This window comes from Oncorhynchus masou, chromosome 33 (genome assembly GCF_036934945.1).
Source record: "Oncorhynchus masou masou isolate Uvic2021 chromosome 33, UVic_Omas_1.1, whole genome shotgun sequence".
NCBI classification, from domain to species: domain Eukaryota; kingdom Metazoa; phylum Chordata; class Actinopteri; order Salmoniformes; family Salmonidae; genus Oncorhynchus; species Oncorhynchus masou.
Genome location: NC_088244.1, coordinates 11,354,952 through 11,372,011, shown reverse-complemented (window position 1 = coordinate 11,372,011; position 17,060 = coordinate 11,354,952). Strand labels below are relative to the sequence as shown.

General features: G+C 41.5%; 1 protein-coding gene across 1 annotated transcript; it reads right to left on the bottom strand.

The window, feature by feature from the left end:
- Positions 1 to 6,841: 6,841 nt before the first annotated feature.
- On the bottom strand, positions 6,842 to 8,890 carry abt1 (activator of basal transcription 1). The gene is made up of 4 exons (XM_064956434.1): positions 8,757 to 8,890; positions 8,170 to 8,488; positions 7,893 to 8,068; positions 6,842 to 7,690 (listed from the first exon to the last, which is right to left on the bottom strand). Exons 2-4 carry the CDS (start codon positions 8,450 to 8,452, stop codon positions 7,310 to 7,312), a joined length of 840 nt encoding a protein of 279 aa, XP_064812506.1. The 5' UTR covers positions 8,453 to 8,488; positions 8,757 to 8,890; the 3' UTR covers positions 6,842 to 7,309.
- Positions 8,891 to 17,060: the final 8,170 nt, after the last annotated feature.

The following is a 17,060-nucleotide window of genomic DNA, read 5'->3' as shown; positions in this document are numbered from 1 at the left end:
TCTTTTCTACAATGTTGTTGATCCATCCTCAGTTTTCTCCTATCAGAGCCATTAAACTCTGGACCTGTTTTAAAGTCCCCGTTGGACTCATGGTGAAATCCCTAAGCAGTTTCCTTCCTCTCCAGCAACTGAGTTAGGAAGGACACCTGTATCTTTGTAGTGACTGTGTATATTGATATACCATCCAAAGTGTAATTAATAACTTCACCATGCTCAAAGGGATGTTCAATATCTGCTTTTTTAAATTTTTACCCAAATACCAATAGGTGCCCTTTGTGGGGCATTTTAAAACCTCCCTGGTCTTTGTGGTTGAATCTGTGTTTTAAATTCACTGCTCGGCTGAGGGACCTTACAATTATCTGTATGTGTGAGGTGCAGAGATGAGGTAGTCCTTCAGAAATCATGGTAAACACTATTATTGCACACAAAGTAAGTCCATGAAACCTGACTTGTTAAGCAAATTTGTACTCATTAACTTATTTAAGCTTACCATAACAAAGGGGTTGAATACGTATTGACGCAAGACATTTCAGCTTTTCATTTTTAATACATTTGTAAAAAAAAAAATCTAAAATCATAATTCCACTTTGACATTATGGGGTATTGAGGATACATTTAATTGATTTTAAATTAAGGCTGTAACACAACAAAATGTAGAACAAGTCAGGGGTACTTTCTGAAGGCACTGTACATGTTCACTTTGGTCACCATAGCTTGAAGGTAATGTATGCATTGGTAAGTCTTCTTTGTGTTCCATGAGTAGTACTGACTTGCCTAGTTAAATAAAGACTCAATAAAATAGCCCACGTTAACATACTGTATGTAGCCTAAGAAACAAGGTTCATGAAATTGATAACTTGCTCGTAACAGAAAACATTCATATACTGACTATCTCTGAACTCACTTAGATAATACAGTGGTACCAATACATGGTTTCAACATCTTCAGATGCCAATGGTGGAGGTGTTGCCGTTTATGTTTAGAATCATATTCCTGTAGGGATTGGAAAGGATCTCATGTCAAATGCTGTTTAAGTCATATGGCTACAGGTTCACCTACCTCACCTAAAGCCCATTCTTGTGGGAAGCTTATATAGACCACCAAGTACCAACAGTTAGTATCTGGATAATATGTGTGAAATGCTTGATAATGTACGGTATGTGATATCAACAGAGATATACCTAAATAGACTGGCTTTCATTAAGCTGCCCACTCAAGAAAAAGCTTCAAACTGTAACCAGTGCCTGCAACCTGGTTCAGGTTATTAGTCAACCTGACAGGGTAGTTACAAACAGCACAGGAATGAAATCATTCACATGTATTGATCACATCTTTACTAATGCTGCAGAAATCTGCTTTAAAGCAGTATCCAAATCCATCTGATGGAGTGATCATAATATAGTAGCCATATCTGGGAAAACCAACGTTTCAGCATGCTTATAGGGAAGGGCATTCATCATGTACGGCACTTACACAAATGACTGATGATTGGCTGAGAGAAATTGATAAAACAGTTGTGGGAGCTGTTTTGTTAGACTTCAGTGCGACTTTTGACATTATCGATCATAATCTGCTGCTGGAAAAACGTGTGTTATGGCTTTACACCCCCTGCTATATTGTGGATTGAGAGTTACTTGCCTCACAGAACACAGAGGGTGTTCTTTAATGGAAGCCTCTCCAACATAAACCAGTTAGAGTCAGGCATTCCCCAGGCCAGCTGTCTATGCCTCTTACTTTTCTCAATCTTTACTAATGGCCTGCCACTGGCAGAATGCATCTGTTTAAACTACTAGCACACAGCTCAGACACCCATGCATACCCCACAAGAACACCAGTGGTCTCTTCACAGTCCCCAAGTCCAGAACAGACTATGCGTGGCACACAGTACTAGATAGAGCCATGACTACTTGGAACTCTATTCCACATCAAGTAACTCATGCAAGCAGTAACATCAGATTTAAAAAATATTTTAAAAAATATTTAAAAAAAATACAATTTATGGAACAGGGCAGACTGTGAAAAGACACACACAGTCACAGACACACACATGATAACATAGCACTATACACGCAGGTACACATGGATTTTGTGTTCTAGATAAGTGGTAGTAGAGTAGTGGTCTGAGGGCACACACGTAATGTGTTGTGAAATCTGTTTTGCAGTGTTTTTTAAATTGTATATAACTGCCAACATTTTGCTGGACCCCAGGAAGAGTAGCTGCTGCCTTGGCAGGAACTAATGGGGATTCATAATAAACCCCAGGAAGAGTAGCTGCTGCCTTGGCAGAAACTAATGGGGATTCATAATAAACCCCAGGAAGAGTAGCTGCTGCCTTGGCAGGAACTAATGGGGATCCTTAATAAATACAAATACCTTTCTGAGAAAAGTTACCTAACAAACACGCAATGAACATAATACTATGTGACGTGTCCAAGCAAATATTCAAATCAAATCTAAGTTTATTTGTCACCTTATAGTGAAGTGTTTTACTTACAGGCTCTAACCAATAATGCAAAAAAGGTATTAGGTGAACAATAGGTAGGTAAAGAAATAAAACAACAGTAAAAAGACAGGCTATATACAGTAGCGAGGCTATAAACGTAGCGAGGCTACATACAGACACCGGTTTGTCAGGCTGATTGATGTAATAGGTACATGTAGATATGGTTAAAGTGACTATGCATATATGATGAACAGACAGTAGCAGTAGCGTAAAAAGAGAGGTTGGCGGATGGTGGGTGGGACACAATGCAGATAGCCCGGTTAGCCAATGTGCGGGAGCACTGGTTGGTCAGCCCAATTGAGGTAGTATGTACATGAATGTATAGTTAAAGTGAATATGCATATATGATAAACAGAGAGTAGCAGCAGCGTAAAAAGAGGGGTTGGGGGGGCACACAATTTAAATAGTCCGGGTAGCCATTTGATTACCTGTTCAGGAGTCTTATGGCTTGGGGATAAAAACTGTTGAGAAGCCTTTTTGTCCTAGACTTGGCACTCCGGTGCCGCTTGCCATGCGGTAGTAGAGAGAACAGTCTATGACTGGGGTGGCCGGGGTCTTTGACCATTTTTAGGGCCTCCTCTGACACAGTCTGGTATAGAGTTCCTGGGTGGCAGGCAGCTTAGCCCCAGTGATGTACTGGGCCGTACGCACTACCCTCTGTAGTGCCTTGCGGTCAGAGGCCGAGCAGTTACCGTACCAGGCAGTGATGCAGCCAGTCAGGATGCTATTAGAGGGAGAAGAATGTTTTTCAATGTTAACAGAGATGCATGCAGTTGAAGTCGGAAGTTTAATGAATAATGTCATTGAAACTCGTTTTTCAACCACTCCACAAATGTCTTGTTAACAAACTATAGTTTTGGCATGTCGGTTAGGACAACTACTTTGTGCATGACACAAGTACATTTTTCCAACAATTGTTTACAGACAGATTATTTCACTTATAATTCACTGTATCATAATTCCAGTGGGTCAGAAGTTTACATACACTAAGTTGACTGTGCCTTTAAACAGCTTGGAAAATTCCAGAAAATGATGTCATGGCTTTAGAAGCTTCTGATAGACTAATTGACATCATTTGAGTCAATTGAAGGTGTGCCTGTGGATGTATTTCAAGGCCTACCTTTAAACTCAGTGCCTCTTTGCTTGACATCATGGGAAAATCAAAAGAAATCAGCCAAGACCTCAGAGAAAAAATTGTAGACCTCCACAAGTCTGGTTCATCATTGGGAGAAATTTCCAAATGCCTGAAGGTGCCATGTTCTTCTGTACAAACAATGGTACCTAAGTATAATCACCATGGGACCACGCAGCCGTCATACCACTCAGGAAGGAGATGTGTTCTGTCTCCGAGAGATGAACGTACTTTGATGTGAAAAGTGCAAATCAATCCCAGAACAACAGCAAAGGACCCTGTGAAGATGCTGGAGGAAACCGGTACAAAAGTATCTATATCCACAGTAAAAACGAGTCCTATATCGACATAACCTGAAAGGCCGCTCAGCAAGAAAGAAGCCACTGCTCCAAAACCGCCATAAAAAAAAAGCTAGACTACAGTTTGCAACTGCACATGGGGACAAAGATTGTACTTTTTGGAGAAATGTCCTTTGGCCAGTATTTATGCTGCAGTAGTTTCTGTCGGGGGGCTAGGGTCAGTTTGTTGTATCTGGAGAACTTCTCCTGTCCTATCCGGTGTCCTGTGTGAATTTAAGTATGCTCTCTCTAATTTTCTCTCTTTCTCTCTCTCGGAGGACCTGAGCCCTCGGACCATGCCTCAGAACTACCTGACATGATGACTCCTTGCTGTCCCCAGTCCACTTGGCTGTACTGCTGCTTCAGCTTCAACTGTTCTGCCTGTGATTATTATTATTTGACCATGCTGGTAATTTATGAACTTTTGAACATCTTGGCCATGTTCTGTTATAATCTCCACCCGGCACAGCCAGAAGAGAACTGGCCACCCCACATAGCCTGGTTCCTCTCTAGGTTTCTTCCTAGGTTTTTGTCTTTCTAGGGGGTTTTTCCGAGCCACCATGCTTCTACACCTGCATTGCTTGCTGTTTGGGGTTTTAGGCTGGTTTTCTGTACAGCACTTTGAGATATCAGCTGATGTACGAAGGGCTATATAAATACATTTGATTTGATTTGGTCTGATGAAACAAAAACAGAACTATTTGGCCATAATGACCATCGTTATGTTTGGAGGAAAAAGGGGGAAGCTTATAATGAATTCATTTAAATTGATTGATTTCCATATCTCAAATAAATTGTTGCATGTTGCGTTGATATTTTTGTTCAGTTTAAAGTCGTGGCCAAAAGTTTTAAGAATGACACAAATATTAATTTTAAAAAAGTCTGCTGCCTCAGTTTGTATGATGGCAATTTGCATATACTCCAGAATGTTATGAAGAGTGATCAGATTAATTGCTAAGTCCCTCTTTGCCATGCAAAGGAACTGAATCCTCCAAAAACATTTCCACTGCATTTCAGCCCTGCCACAAAAAGACCAGCTGAGATGTCAGTGATTTTCTCTCGTTAACACGTGTGGACGAGGACAAGACTGGAGATCACTCTTTCATACTGATTGAGTTCGAAATAACAGACTGGAAGCTTCAAAAGGAGGGTGGTGCTTGGAATCATTGTTCTTCCTCTGTCAACCATGGTTACCTGCAAGGAAACACGTGCCGTCATCATTACTTTGCACAAAAAGGGCTTCACAGGCAAGGATATTGCTGCCAGTAAGATTGCACCTAAATCAACCATTTATTGGATCATCAAGAACTTCAAGGAGAGCGGTTCAATTGTTGTGAAGAAGGCTTCAGGGTGCCCAAGAAAGTCCAGCAAGTGCCAGGACCGTCTCCTAATGTTGATTCAGATGCGGGATCAGGGCACCACCAGTACAGAGCCTGCTCAGGAATGGCAGCAGGCAGGTGTGAGTGCATCTGCACGCACAGTGAGGCGAAGACTTCTGGAGGATGGCCTGGTGTCAAGGGCAGCAAAGAAGCCACTTCTCTCCAGGAAAAACATCAGGGACAGACTGATATTCTGCAAAAGGTACAAGGATTGGACTGCTGAGGACTGGGGTAAAGTCATTTTCTCTGATGAATCCCCTTTCCGAATCGTTTGGGGCATCCGGAAAAACGCTTGTCCGGAGAAGACAAGTTGAGTGCTACCACCAGTCCTGTGTCATGCCAACAGTAAAGCATCCTGAGACCATTCATGGGTGGGGTTGCTTCTCAGCCAATGGAGTGGGCTCACTCACAATTTGGCCTAAGAACACAGACGTGAATAAAGAATGGTACCAACACATCCTCCGAGAGCAACTTCTCCCAACCATCCAGGAACAGTTTGACAAACAATGCCTTTTCCAGCATGATGGAGCACCTTGCCATAAGGCAAAAGTGATAACTAAGTGGCTCAGGTAACAAAACATCAATATTTTGGGTCCATGGTCAGGAAACACCCCAGACCTTAATCCCATTGAGAATTTGTGGTCAATCCTCATGAGGCGGGTGGACAAACAAAAACCCACAAATTCCGACAAACTCCAAGCATTGATTATGCAAGCATGAGCTGCCATCAGTCAGGCTGTGGCCCAGAAGTTAATTGACAGCATGCCAGGGTGGATTGCAGAGGTCTTGAAAAAGAAGGGTCAACACTGAAAATATTGACTCTTTGCATCAACTTCATCTAATTGTGAATTAAAGCCTTTGACACTTATGAAATGCTTGTAATTATACTTCAGTATTCCATAGTAACATCTGACAAAAATATCTAAAGACACTGAGGTAGCACTTCGAGAAAATTAATATTTGTGTCATTCTCAAAATTTTTGGCCACGACTGCAGTTGAAACAAATCAGTAATGAGTGATTTTGATCCTGACTTGGGTCTAATTTCTGTCAATTGAAATAAATTCAATAGGCCCTAATCTATGAATTTAATTTGACTGGGCCGGGGTGTAGCCATGGGTGGGCATAGGCCCACACAATGGGGAGCCAGGCCCAGCCAAACAACATTGGAGTTAGCTTATGGTAGAGAAATGAACAATCAATTATCTGGCAACATCTGTGGTGGATATTCCTGCAGCATATTCAGCATGCCAATTGCACACTCCCTCAAATCTTGAGACATCTATAGCATTGTGTTGTGTTGCAAAACTGCATATTTGAAAGTGGCCTTTTAATGTCCCCAGCACAAGGTGCACCTGTGTAACGATCACACCATTTATTCAGCTTCTTGATATGTCACACCGGTCAGGTGGATGGATTATCTTGGCAGAAATGCTCACTGGAAGGGATGTAAACAAATTTGTGCACAAAATTTGAGAAAAAAAACTGTGTGTATGGCAAATCTCAGATGTTTTATTTCAGCTCATGAAACCAACACTTCACATGTTGCGTTTATATTTTTTGTTCGGCATATATCATCAATGTATGGTTTGTTCATCTTTACAATAATTAAATTAAATAATTAGAGGTATTTCCATTTAATGTTTCCAAATAGCACATACAGTATAAGCAGGTGTTTTCCATGGCGCTGAACATTATTGTTACTGCATCATAGCTCATAGTTTACAATACATTAAACCAAAAAGAGGATCTGTCCAAGTCTCTCCTACATTTATAATCAAATTATACTGATGGAGAAAACCCTATTTTTCCCTCGAGTCTGTGTGTCTGGACAGAGCCATCCTCTCAGTGTCGCTCACAACACCAGCAAGTGTCAGGGGCAAAAGTTTGCTCTAATTGTGATACTGAAAGAGACCAGTTCTGGGATACTGTGTTTGACCAGAACTGCCGGACTGGGTTCAGTCCCTGGCTTTGCTGCTGTTGAAGATCTTGGCCAGCAGAGAGACGTTGGACTGGGACTTCTGTTGTATGTCCCTGGCCTTGTCCTGGGCCTTCAGCAGGTTCTTCTTGGACATGGTCTGTTTACGCAGGCGACTCATCTGGATCTCATCCTCTGTACATCGCTGGGTGAAGTTCCAAGTCTTCTCCTCTATCTTCTCGCCCTTCCTCTCCCTCTTCTTCCTCAGTTTGTCCATGTTCTGGCTCTTCTCCACATTGGCCAGGTAGAAGTTGGTCTCTCGTTTGGCCTGAGAGATCTCAGTTCTGAGGCGCTGCTGGAGCACAGTCATCTCATAGGCCAGTCGCTCACTCAGGTGACACCACTGGAACCTGTGGAGGTACTGAACAATAACATTGACAATTAAGAGTTAGAATAATTATTTACACCATAAAAATTTAAACAAAATCAAATGTTGGTATTAAGGTTTCTATTAATAAGGAATGTGAGGCATGTGGGTTATGACAGTGCTTTAAACTTCCAAAGTTAAATGTAGTCACACTAAAATGTCCGCACAGAGATCATTGAAGAGACAATTGAGATACCTTGATGTTCCAGAGGTCACTAACAAAGCGGCTCCTTTTCCGGGCGCCCATCGGTGTGTTGTGGAGGCTAGCTGCCACTCTCTTGGCCACTCTCTTGTCCCTGAACTCCACCCAGCCCTCAGTGAAACTGCATGCCTTGGTGCCAGCTTTCCTTTTCTTCCTCTTCACAGACCGGTCTGAGGACAACAGGTATCATTGTAATGATTGAGACAAAACACAGAAATCCTGCCAGAGTGTTCAGGGTTGATTTTAACATGCAGAGCGAGTGCAGTCTTACCTTCAGGCTGTAGGAATATCCTTCCAATCTCCCCATACAGACTCAGCATGTTGCGCATATTCTTGGGTCTCAGTCTTGGTGGTATATGACCTAAATACACTATTCCTGGCAGACACGTCTTTCCTACTGACACATTTTTCTCTTTGGGATCACCTTCAGCCTCTACTTTAAGTTCCTCATCATTTAGTTCTTCATCGTCATTCTCAATCTTGGGCATTTCTCCAGATTCTTCATCATCATCATTAGCCATATCCTCATTCACTTTATTCTCCTCGATGTTCATCCTCTCCACCTCACGTATCCAGACAGATCAGATGGCCTAGATTTATGTTGATAAATGGATTCAGGACAATTTTATTATCACGTGGTCCGTTTACAGAGATATGTAGCAAAAAAACAAACATAGCAGCTAGCTAGCCGTTAGCCTGACAATTGGTGATCCCAACATAGAGGCGAACTAGCCGTATGATAGGCACTCCTCGCTGACACTGGGTAACGTTAGCTAGCTAAGTGGCTATCATTTGGGTTAATCACGCTTTGCACAAGCGTCTCTTACATTTATGTCAAAGTTGTTGATTTCAACTTACCGTGCAGCTTCGCGTCGACGTTCCAATACGAAAATCAATACATTAATAAGTAAATAACAATACGCTTTTCAAAGTAAAAGCTACCTAGGAACACAACGCAAGTTAATGTGAATTACACGTGCGCAGGAAGTGTGATGACGTATGGCAGAAAGAAAATCAATACTTCCGGTGCATTACACTTTTAGAACAAACGGTGGCAACATTACACTGATAATGAATTTTGAACGCACTGGTGTAAGGATAAAATGTTGGATCGTAAAATGTTGGGTCTCACTTCATGCACCCGCTGTGATGATGACGCTCAAAGTGATGACAGTACTGCCCTATAATGCAAAAAGGCAGTAACTGCTCATAGCGTGGAACTGAGAAAAACTGGCTTTTATTTGACTTGGTTTCACAGTAACTTAAGCAGTTACTGCTAACATGACCCCCATTTTATCCAAAACACAGTACAATAGAGGCAGGATACTTGTCCACATCATTAAGCATGTATTTAATGTAGCAAAAATGACATGAACTCATTTTCGATCAAATGAGCAGTTATTGCCTTTTTGCTTGGTAGGGCAGAGTAGTATACAACTTGATCTTGAACAACGTGATACCTGTTGTTACAACAACGTCTACTATAGCCATGTAAAAGTTTACACATTTTTTTTTATCCTATCACCTTTTTAGGCAACTTGATCTGGGACTTGACTCGCTATAACATGCAAGGTTGATGTCTTCTTCACCGGGGCCAGGCTCAAAGCCAGAGCGAAAGAGTGCACTGTCTGCAGAACTTGCAGTCTACAGTCTAGCTTGCAGATGGAAGCCTCAGGAGAAGACTACATTTGAGACATGACGTAAAGAAATATTTACAGGGAGACATGTCTCGTAGCCCAGGCCACCCTCTCCCATCCTCTCTGGTGTTCTTTCTTGCAGGGCTGCACTGATGCTTTAATATGCATGGCCATGTGCCTGTTGCATGTGTGTCCCTGCATTATTAAACAGGATGACTTGGGTTTACTAAGTGCTGCTCTGCAACCCTGTCAGTGGTCTGTCTATCTTTAAATATAACCATGAACACTAAATCTGCATTCTCCAGGGAGGAAGGAGAGATGGCATGTTTCATATTGAATGCTGTTACATAAAGATGGAAGATGGAAGCGTTGAATTAGATTCTCTGTTTTCTCCCCTTCTTTAACGAGTTTCTCACCCTTTGTTAAATTGACATATAAATGTTCCTTAGTGCTAGCCTCTGGGAACAACAACATCAGTCAAGTAGATTGTGGGATTGCTACTTAGGCCTATATATTGTCACATAACGTTTGCTGTTGTTCTGCTGGTAAGTGTATCAACACCTGTGTAAACCAGTGAGCTACTGCATTTGCGGTATCCTAATCAAATGTTGTTGTTATTTCCTAAACTGTATCTTCAATGAAAAATGACTATTCGGTACATTCTGTATATGTATATTCATAAACATGTATGAATACCTGCATATGAACTGCAGCCCTGCTGGGCTATGTGCTGGGGGTCCAAGTCAATACCAGATTACTGACACCTGGGTTTAGGCTGTTATCCATTGATTGAAGTCATTCCACACTACCATGCCAGAAAACAGATTATTTATTTGGATAATTTATCTAAATAGTCCAGGAATATGTTAAAATTATGTTAATTCTTTCATAAAAGCATGAAACTTGGTACACTTGTACAGTTTGGGGCCTTGAATGTTTTAAGATATGGAGGCATTGGAAAAACACCTCCTGACGGGCATGGAAGCTATTTTCCATTCTGCCATAGCCATTTTTTTTTATTTTGAATTATATCTACTGAAGCAAACATTAAATCACAGAAAAGGTGATGTCTATCCCTATGTTGTGATGGACAAAGATTACAATGATACCATGCACAACATTTTAAAAACAATGGCGGCAGTGGCGATCATTCTGCTATTACACCATAACCTGACTATGTATTTTCCATCATATCTGCTGAACCAAGGATGATAACACAGATGTGATGTTTACATCTATGTATTGATGGTCAATGATTACAATGATTGCAAAATCATATCTTTTTTATTCTACTTTACTGAAAATGTATGCATGGAGTCAGCCACTAAGGAAGGAGCAAGAAGAATTCTGCAAGGGACAAGTATGGATGTCTGGTCCCCCCCACACACTTTAACTTCTAATTTCATAGACTTCAAGAACACTTTGGTAGTATGCATTGTGTCACTGGAATATTCTGAGATTCTATGGTATACTTATTTAGATTGTTACAATCATGGACATTTTTCAACTACTTCGAGGATAGTTCCAACAAATTAGTACCTTTTGCATCTCTTTGATACTTGAAGTAGAAATTGTAAACCAATATTACATTTAAAAGCCTGTTATATTAAATAAAGTGCCCTTTAATATAGGTCACATGAATAATTCAATAAATCAAATCTTTATTTGAATAAAGACTTGCTAAAAAGCCAAAATTCTGCATTTTGACATGTCCCTCTGCAACTTCTGTGACTTCTAGGAAGATTTCACCATCATTGTAAAGCCCTTGTCATTTCTGAATATTATTATTTATTTCATGTGATTAAATGTTTGTTCCTCATTTTAAGGTCAAGCCTGTCACATGAACTGAACTTTTAATATTAACATGGTAAAACGGTGAAACTATTCCTTTTTAAATATTTTTTTTTTCAAAAGAAACATTGAACATCTAATAGTGAAATCATAGTAAAAGCAGGTGAGCTGGTTCTACTCTTTTTGGCCATTTCCTGGTGTTTTGTGGTGGGAAACTGAGCAGGTGGAGCTTAACACATCAACCATGTTACCCAGAGATAGACAGGCTAGGATAACACATCAACCCTGTTACCCAGAGATAGACAGGCTAGAATAACACATCAACCCTGTTACGCAGAGATAGACAGGCTAGAATAACACATCAACTCTTTTACACAGAGATAGACAGGCTAGAATAACACATCAACCCTGTTACCCAGAGATAGACAGGCTAGAATAACACATCAACCATGTTACCCAGAGATAGACAGGCTAGAATAACACATCAACCCTGTTACCCAGAGATAGACAGGCTAGAATAACACGTCAACCCTGTTACCCAGAGATAGACAGGCTAGAATAACACATCAACCCTGTTACCCAGAGATAGACAGGCTAGAATAACACATCAACCCTGTTACCCAGAGATAGACAGGCTAGAATAACACATCAACCCTGTTACCCAGAGATAGACAGGCTAGAATAACACATTAACCCTGTTACCCAGAGATAGACAGGCTAGAATAACACGTCAACCCTGTTATCCAGAGATAGACAGGCTAGAATAACACATCAACCCTGTTACCCAGAGATAGACAGGCTAGAATAACACGTCAACCCTGTTACCCAGAGATAGACAGGCTAGAATAACACATCAACCCTGTTACCCAGAGATAGACAGGCTAGAATAACACGTCAACCCTGTTACCCAGAGATAGACAGGCTAGAATAACACGTCAACCCTGTTACCCAGAGATAGACAGGCTAGAATAACACGTCAACCCTGTTACCCAGAGATAGACAGGCTAGAATAACACATCAACCCTGTTACCCAGAGATAGACAGGCTAGAATAACACATCAACCCTGTTACCCAGAGATAGACAGGCTAGAATAACACATCAACCCTGTTACCCAGAGATAGACAGGCTAGAATAACACGTCAACCCTGTTACCCAGAGATAGACAGGCTAGAATAACACGTCAACCCTGTTACCCAGAGATAGACAGGCTAGAATAACACGTCAACCCTGTTACCCAGAGATAGACAGGCTAGAATAACACATCAACCCTGTTACCCAGAGATAGACAGGCTAGAATAACACATCAACCCTGTTACCCAGAGATAGACAGGCTAGAATAACACGTCAACCCTGTTACCCAGAGATAGACAGGCTAGAATAACACATCAACCCTGTTACCCAGAGATAGACAGGCTAGAATAACACATCAACCATGTTACCCAGAGATAGACAGGCTAGAATAACACATCAACCCTGTTACCCAGAGATAGACAGGCTAGAATAACACGTCAACCCTGTTACCCAGAGATAGACAGGCTAGAATAACACATCAACCCTGTTACCCAGAGATAGACAGGCTAGAATAACACATCAACCCTGTTACCCAGAGATAGACAGGCTAGAATAACACATCAACCCTGTTACCCAGAGATAGACAGGCTAGAATAACACATTAACCCTGTTACCCAGAGATAGACAGGCTAGAATAACACGTCAACCCTGTTATCCAGAGATAGACAGGCTAGAATAACACATCAACCCTGTTACCCAGAGATAGACAGGCTAGAATAACACGTCAACCCTGTTACCCAGAGATAGACAGGCTAGAATAACACATCAACCCTGTTACCCAGAGATAGACAGGCTAGAATAACACGTCAACCCTGTTACCCAGAGATAGACAGGCTAGAATAACACGTCAACCCTGTTACCCAGAGATAGACAGGCTAGAATAACACGTCAACCCTGTTACCCAGAGATAGACAGGCTAGAATAACACATCAACCCTGTTACCCAGAGATAGACAGGCTAGAATAACACATCAACCCTGTTACCCAGAGATAGACAGGCTAGAATAACACATCAACCCTGTTACCCAGAGATAGACAGGCTAGAATAACACGTCAACCCTGTTACCCAGAGATAGACAGGCTAGAATAACACGTCAACCCTGTTACCCAGAGATAGACAGGCTAGAATAACACGTCAACCCTGTTACCCAGAGATAGACAGGCTAGAATAACACATCAACCCTGTTACCCAGAGATAGACAGGCTAGAATAACACATCAACCCTGTTACCCAGAGATAGACAGGCTAGAATAACACATCAACCCTGTTACCCAGAGATAGACAGGCTAGAATAACACATCAACCCTGTTACCCAGAGATAGACAGGCTAGAATAACACATCAACCATGTTTCCCAGAGATAGACAGGCTAGAATAACACATCAACCCTGTTACCTATAGATAGACAGGCTAGAATAACACATAAACCCTGTTACCCAGAGATAGACAGGCTAGAATAACACATCAACCCTGTTACCCATATATAGACAGGCTAGAATAACACATCAACCCTGTTACTCAGAGATAGACAGGCTAGAATAACACATCAACCATGTTACCCAGAGATAGACAGGCTAGAATAACACATCAACCCTGTTCCCCAGAGATAGACAGGCTAGAATAACACATCAACCCTGTTACCTATAGATAGACAGGCTAGAATAACACATCAACCCTGTTACCCAGAGATAGACAGGCTAGAATAACACATCAACCCTGTTCCCCAGAGATAGACAGGCTAGAATAACACATCAACCCTGTTACCTATAGATAGACAGGCTATACATGTTTTAACAATACAACCATTTGTAAAGCTTGCAATCAATGGACACCATGTTGCACTAAACAAAATGTTATCATTTTTTACAAAAACAACTTTATGTCAATGGAGTGTCTTTGCACTTCACAACCCGGTGGAACACGACCGGTAGACCCGGTTAAGTGTTTCTGTGCACTCCTGTTCCCAAGTGGCGCAGCGGTCTAAGACACTGCATTTCAGTGCAAAAGGCATCACTACAGTCCCTGGTTCTAAACCAGGTGAAATCACATCTGGCTGTGATTGGGTGTCCCATGCACAATTGGCCCAGTGTTATCCAGGTTTGGCCGGGGTAGGCCGTCACTGTAAATAAGAATGTGTTCTTAACTGACTTGCCTAGTTAAATAAATGAAGATAGCTACGACAACGCCTACAGGCCTGATTGGGATTTCTCCTGCAGAATATGTTTCTGGACAATCCTTGTTGTGAAAAGGGCTATATATATATAAATAGCTTTTGATGTGGTGAACCAAAGCATATTTTGTGGCAGGATTTGCTTCTTTTCTGTTCCTGTCTTCATGAACATCTCAAAATGAGCTTGATGGATCTTGACTGTTAGTGCGATCATTAAGGAGAACTCTAAAGGGCAAAAAAAATGGAAATCTTATCTTCTGAAGTATAGTTTGAGGATTGGTGGATGGCCTTTGGGACCGACAAACACTGAAGGTACATACGTGCCCATGAAATCACCAAGTCCCTGGGTCCAGACAGGCAAAGGCACTTCTTGTTTTCCATGAATTTACACAGTGTCACACAGAATCTACGTTTACAACCAGCGGCAAGAAGACAGCAGCAGACAGCTGTATGGCTCAGTATGCCACTGAAATAATATTCTATGACGTGGTTCGTCAGAAACCGCAATTTCTTTGGAATACTTCCCATGGCTTACCATGGCAGTCCACCATAACATAATCATCTGAACTATTTATGATGTTGTACAGCGCACAATTGTAATCCTTGACCATCAAGACATACAGTGCATTCGGGAAAGTATTCAGACCCCTTGACCTTTTCCACATTTTGTGCCAGCCTTATTCTAAAATCGATTAAAGAACATTTGTTTCTCATCAATCTACACACAATACCCCATAATGACAAAGCAAAAACTGTTTTTTTAGAAATGTTTGCATAGTTATTACAAATAAAAAAACATAAATATTGCGCTTTTGGCAGCGATTACAGCCTCAAGTCTTCCTGGGTATGAAGCTACAAGCTTGGCACATCTGTATTTGGGGAGTTTCTTCCATTATTTTCTGCAGATCCTGTCAAGCTCTGTCAGGTTGGATGGGGAGCGTCGCTGCACAGCTATTTTCCGGTCTCTCCAGAGGTGTTTGATCGGGTCCAATTCCAGGTTCTGACTGGGCCACTCAAAGACATTCAGAGACTTGTCCCGAAGCCACTCATGCGTTGTCTTGGCTGTGTGCTCAGGGTCGTCCAGTTAGAAGGTGAACCTTTTCCCCAGTCTGAGGTTTTCATCAAGGATCTCTCTGTACTTTGCTTCATTCATCTTTGCAGCAATACTGACTAGTCTCCCAGTCCATGCCGCTGAAATACATCCCCACAGTTATGATGCATCCACCACCACGCTTCACCGTAGGGTTGGTGCCAGGTTTCCTCCAGACGTGACCCTTGGCATTCAGTCCAAAGAGTTTAATCATGGTTTCAGCAGACAGGAAAATCTTGTTTCTCATGGTCTGAGAGTCCTTTAGGTGCCTTTTAGCAAACTCCAAGCGAGCTGTCATGTGCCTTTTACTGAGGAGAGACTTCCGTCTGATTGGTAGAGTGCTGCAGCGATGGTTGTTCTTCTGGAAGGTTCTCCCATCTCCACAGCCTTGTGCAGGTCTACAATTTATCCCTGATGTCCTTACACAGCTCTCTGGTCTTGGCCATTGTGGAAAGGTTGGAGTCTGTTTGATTGAGTGTGTGGACAGGTGTCTTTTATACGGGTAACGAGTTCAAACAGGTTCAGTTAATACAGGTAATAAGTGGAGAACAGGGGGGCTTCTTAAAGACAAACTAACAGGTCTGTGAGAGCTGGAATTCTTACTGGTTGGTAGGTGATCAAATACTTGTGTCATGCAATAAAATGCAAATTAATTACTTAAAAATTATACAATGTGATTTTTTAAATTGTTGTTTTAGATTCTGTCTCTCACAGTTGAAGTGTACCTATGACAAAAAATTACAGACCTCTACATGCTTTGTAAGTAGGAAAACCTGCAAAATCGGCAGTGCATCAAATACTTGTTCTCCCCACTGTACACCTGAGCCAAATACATTTAAACTCAGTTTTTCACAATTCCTGAAATTTAGTCTTAGTAACAATTCCCTGTCTTAGGTCAGTTAGGATCACCACTTTATTCTAAGAATGTGAAATGTCAGAATAATAATAGAGAGAATGATTTATTTCTGTTATTATTTCTTTCATCACACTGCCAGTGGGTCAGAAGTTTACAAACACTCAATTAGTATTTGGTAGCATTGCCTTTAAATTGTTTAACTTGGGTCAAATATTTTGGGTTGCCTTCCACAAGCTTCCCACAATAAGTTGTGGGAATTTTGGCCCATTCCTCCCGACAGAGCTGATGTAACTGAGTCAGGTTTGTAGGCCTCCTTGATCGTACATGCCTTTTCAGTTCTGCCCACACATTTTCTATAGGATTGAGGTCAGGGCTTTGTGATGACCACTCCAATACCTTGACTTCGTTGTCCTAAATACATTTTGTCACAACTTTGGAAGTGTGCTTGGAGTCATTGTCCATTTGGAAGACCCATTTGCGACCAAGCTTTAACTTCCTGACTGATGTCTTGAGATGTTGCTTCAATATATCCACATAATTTTCCTACT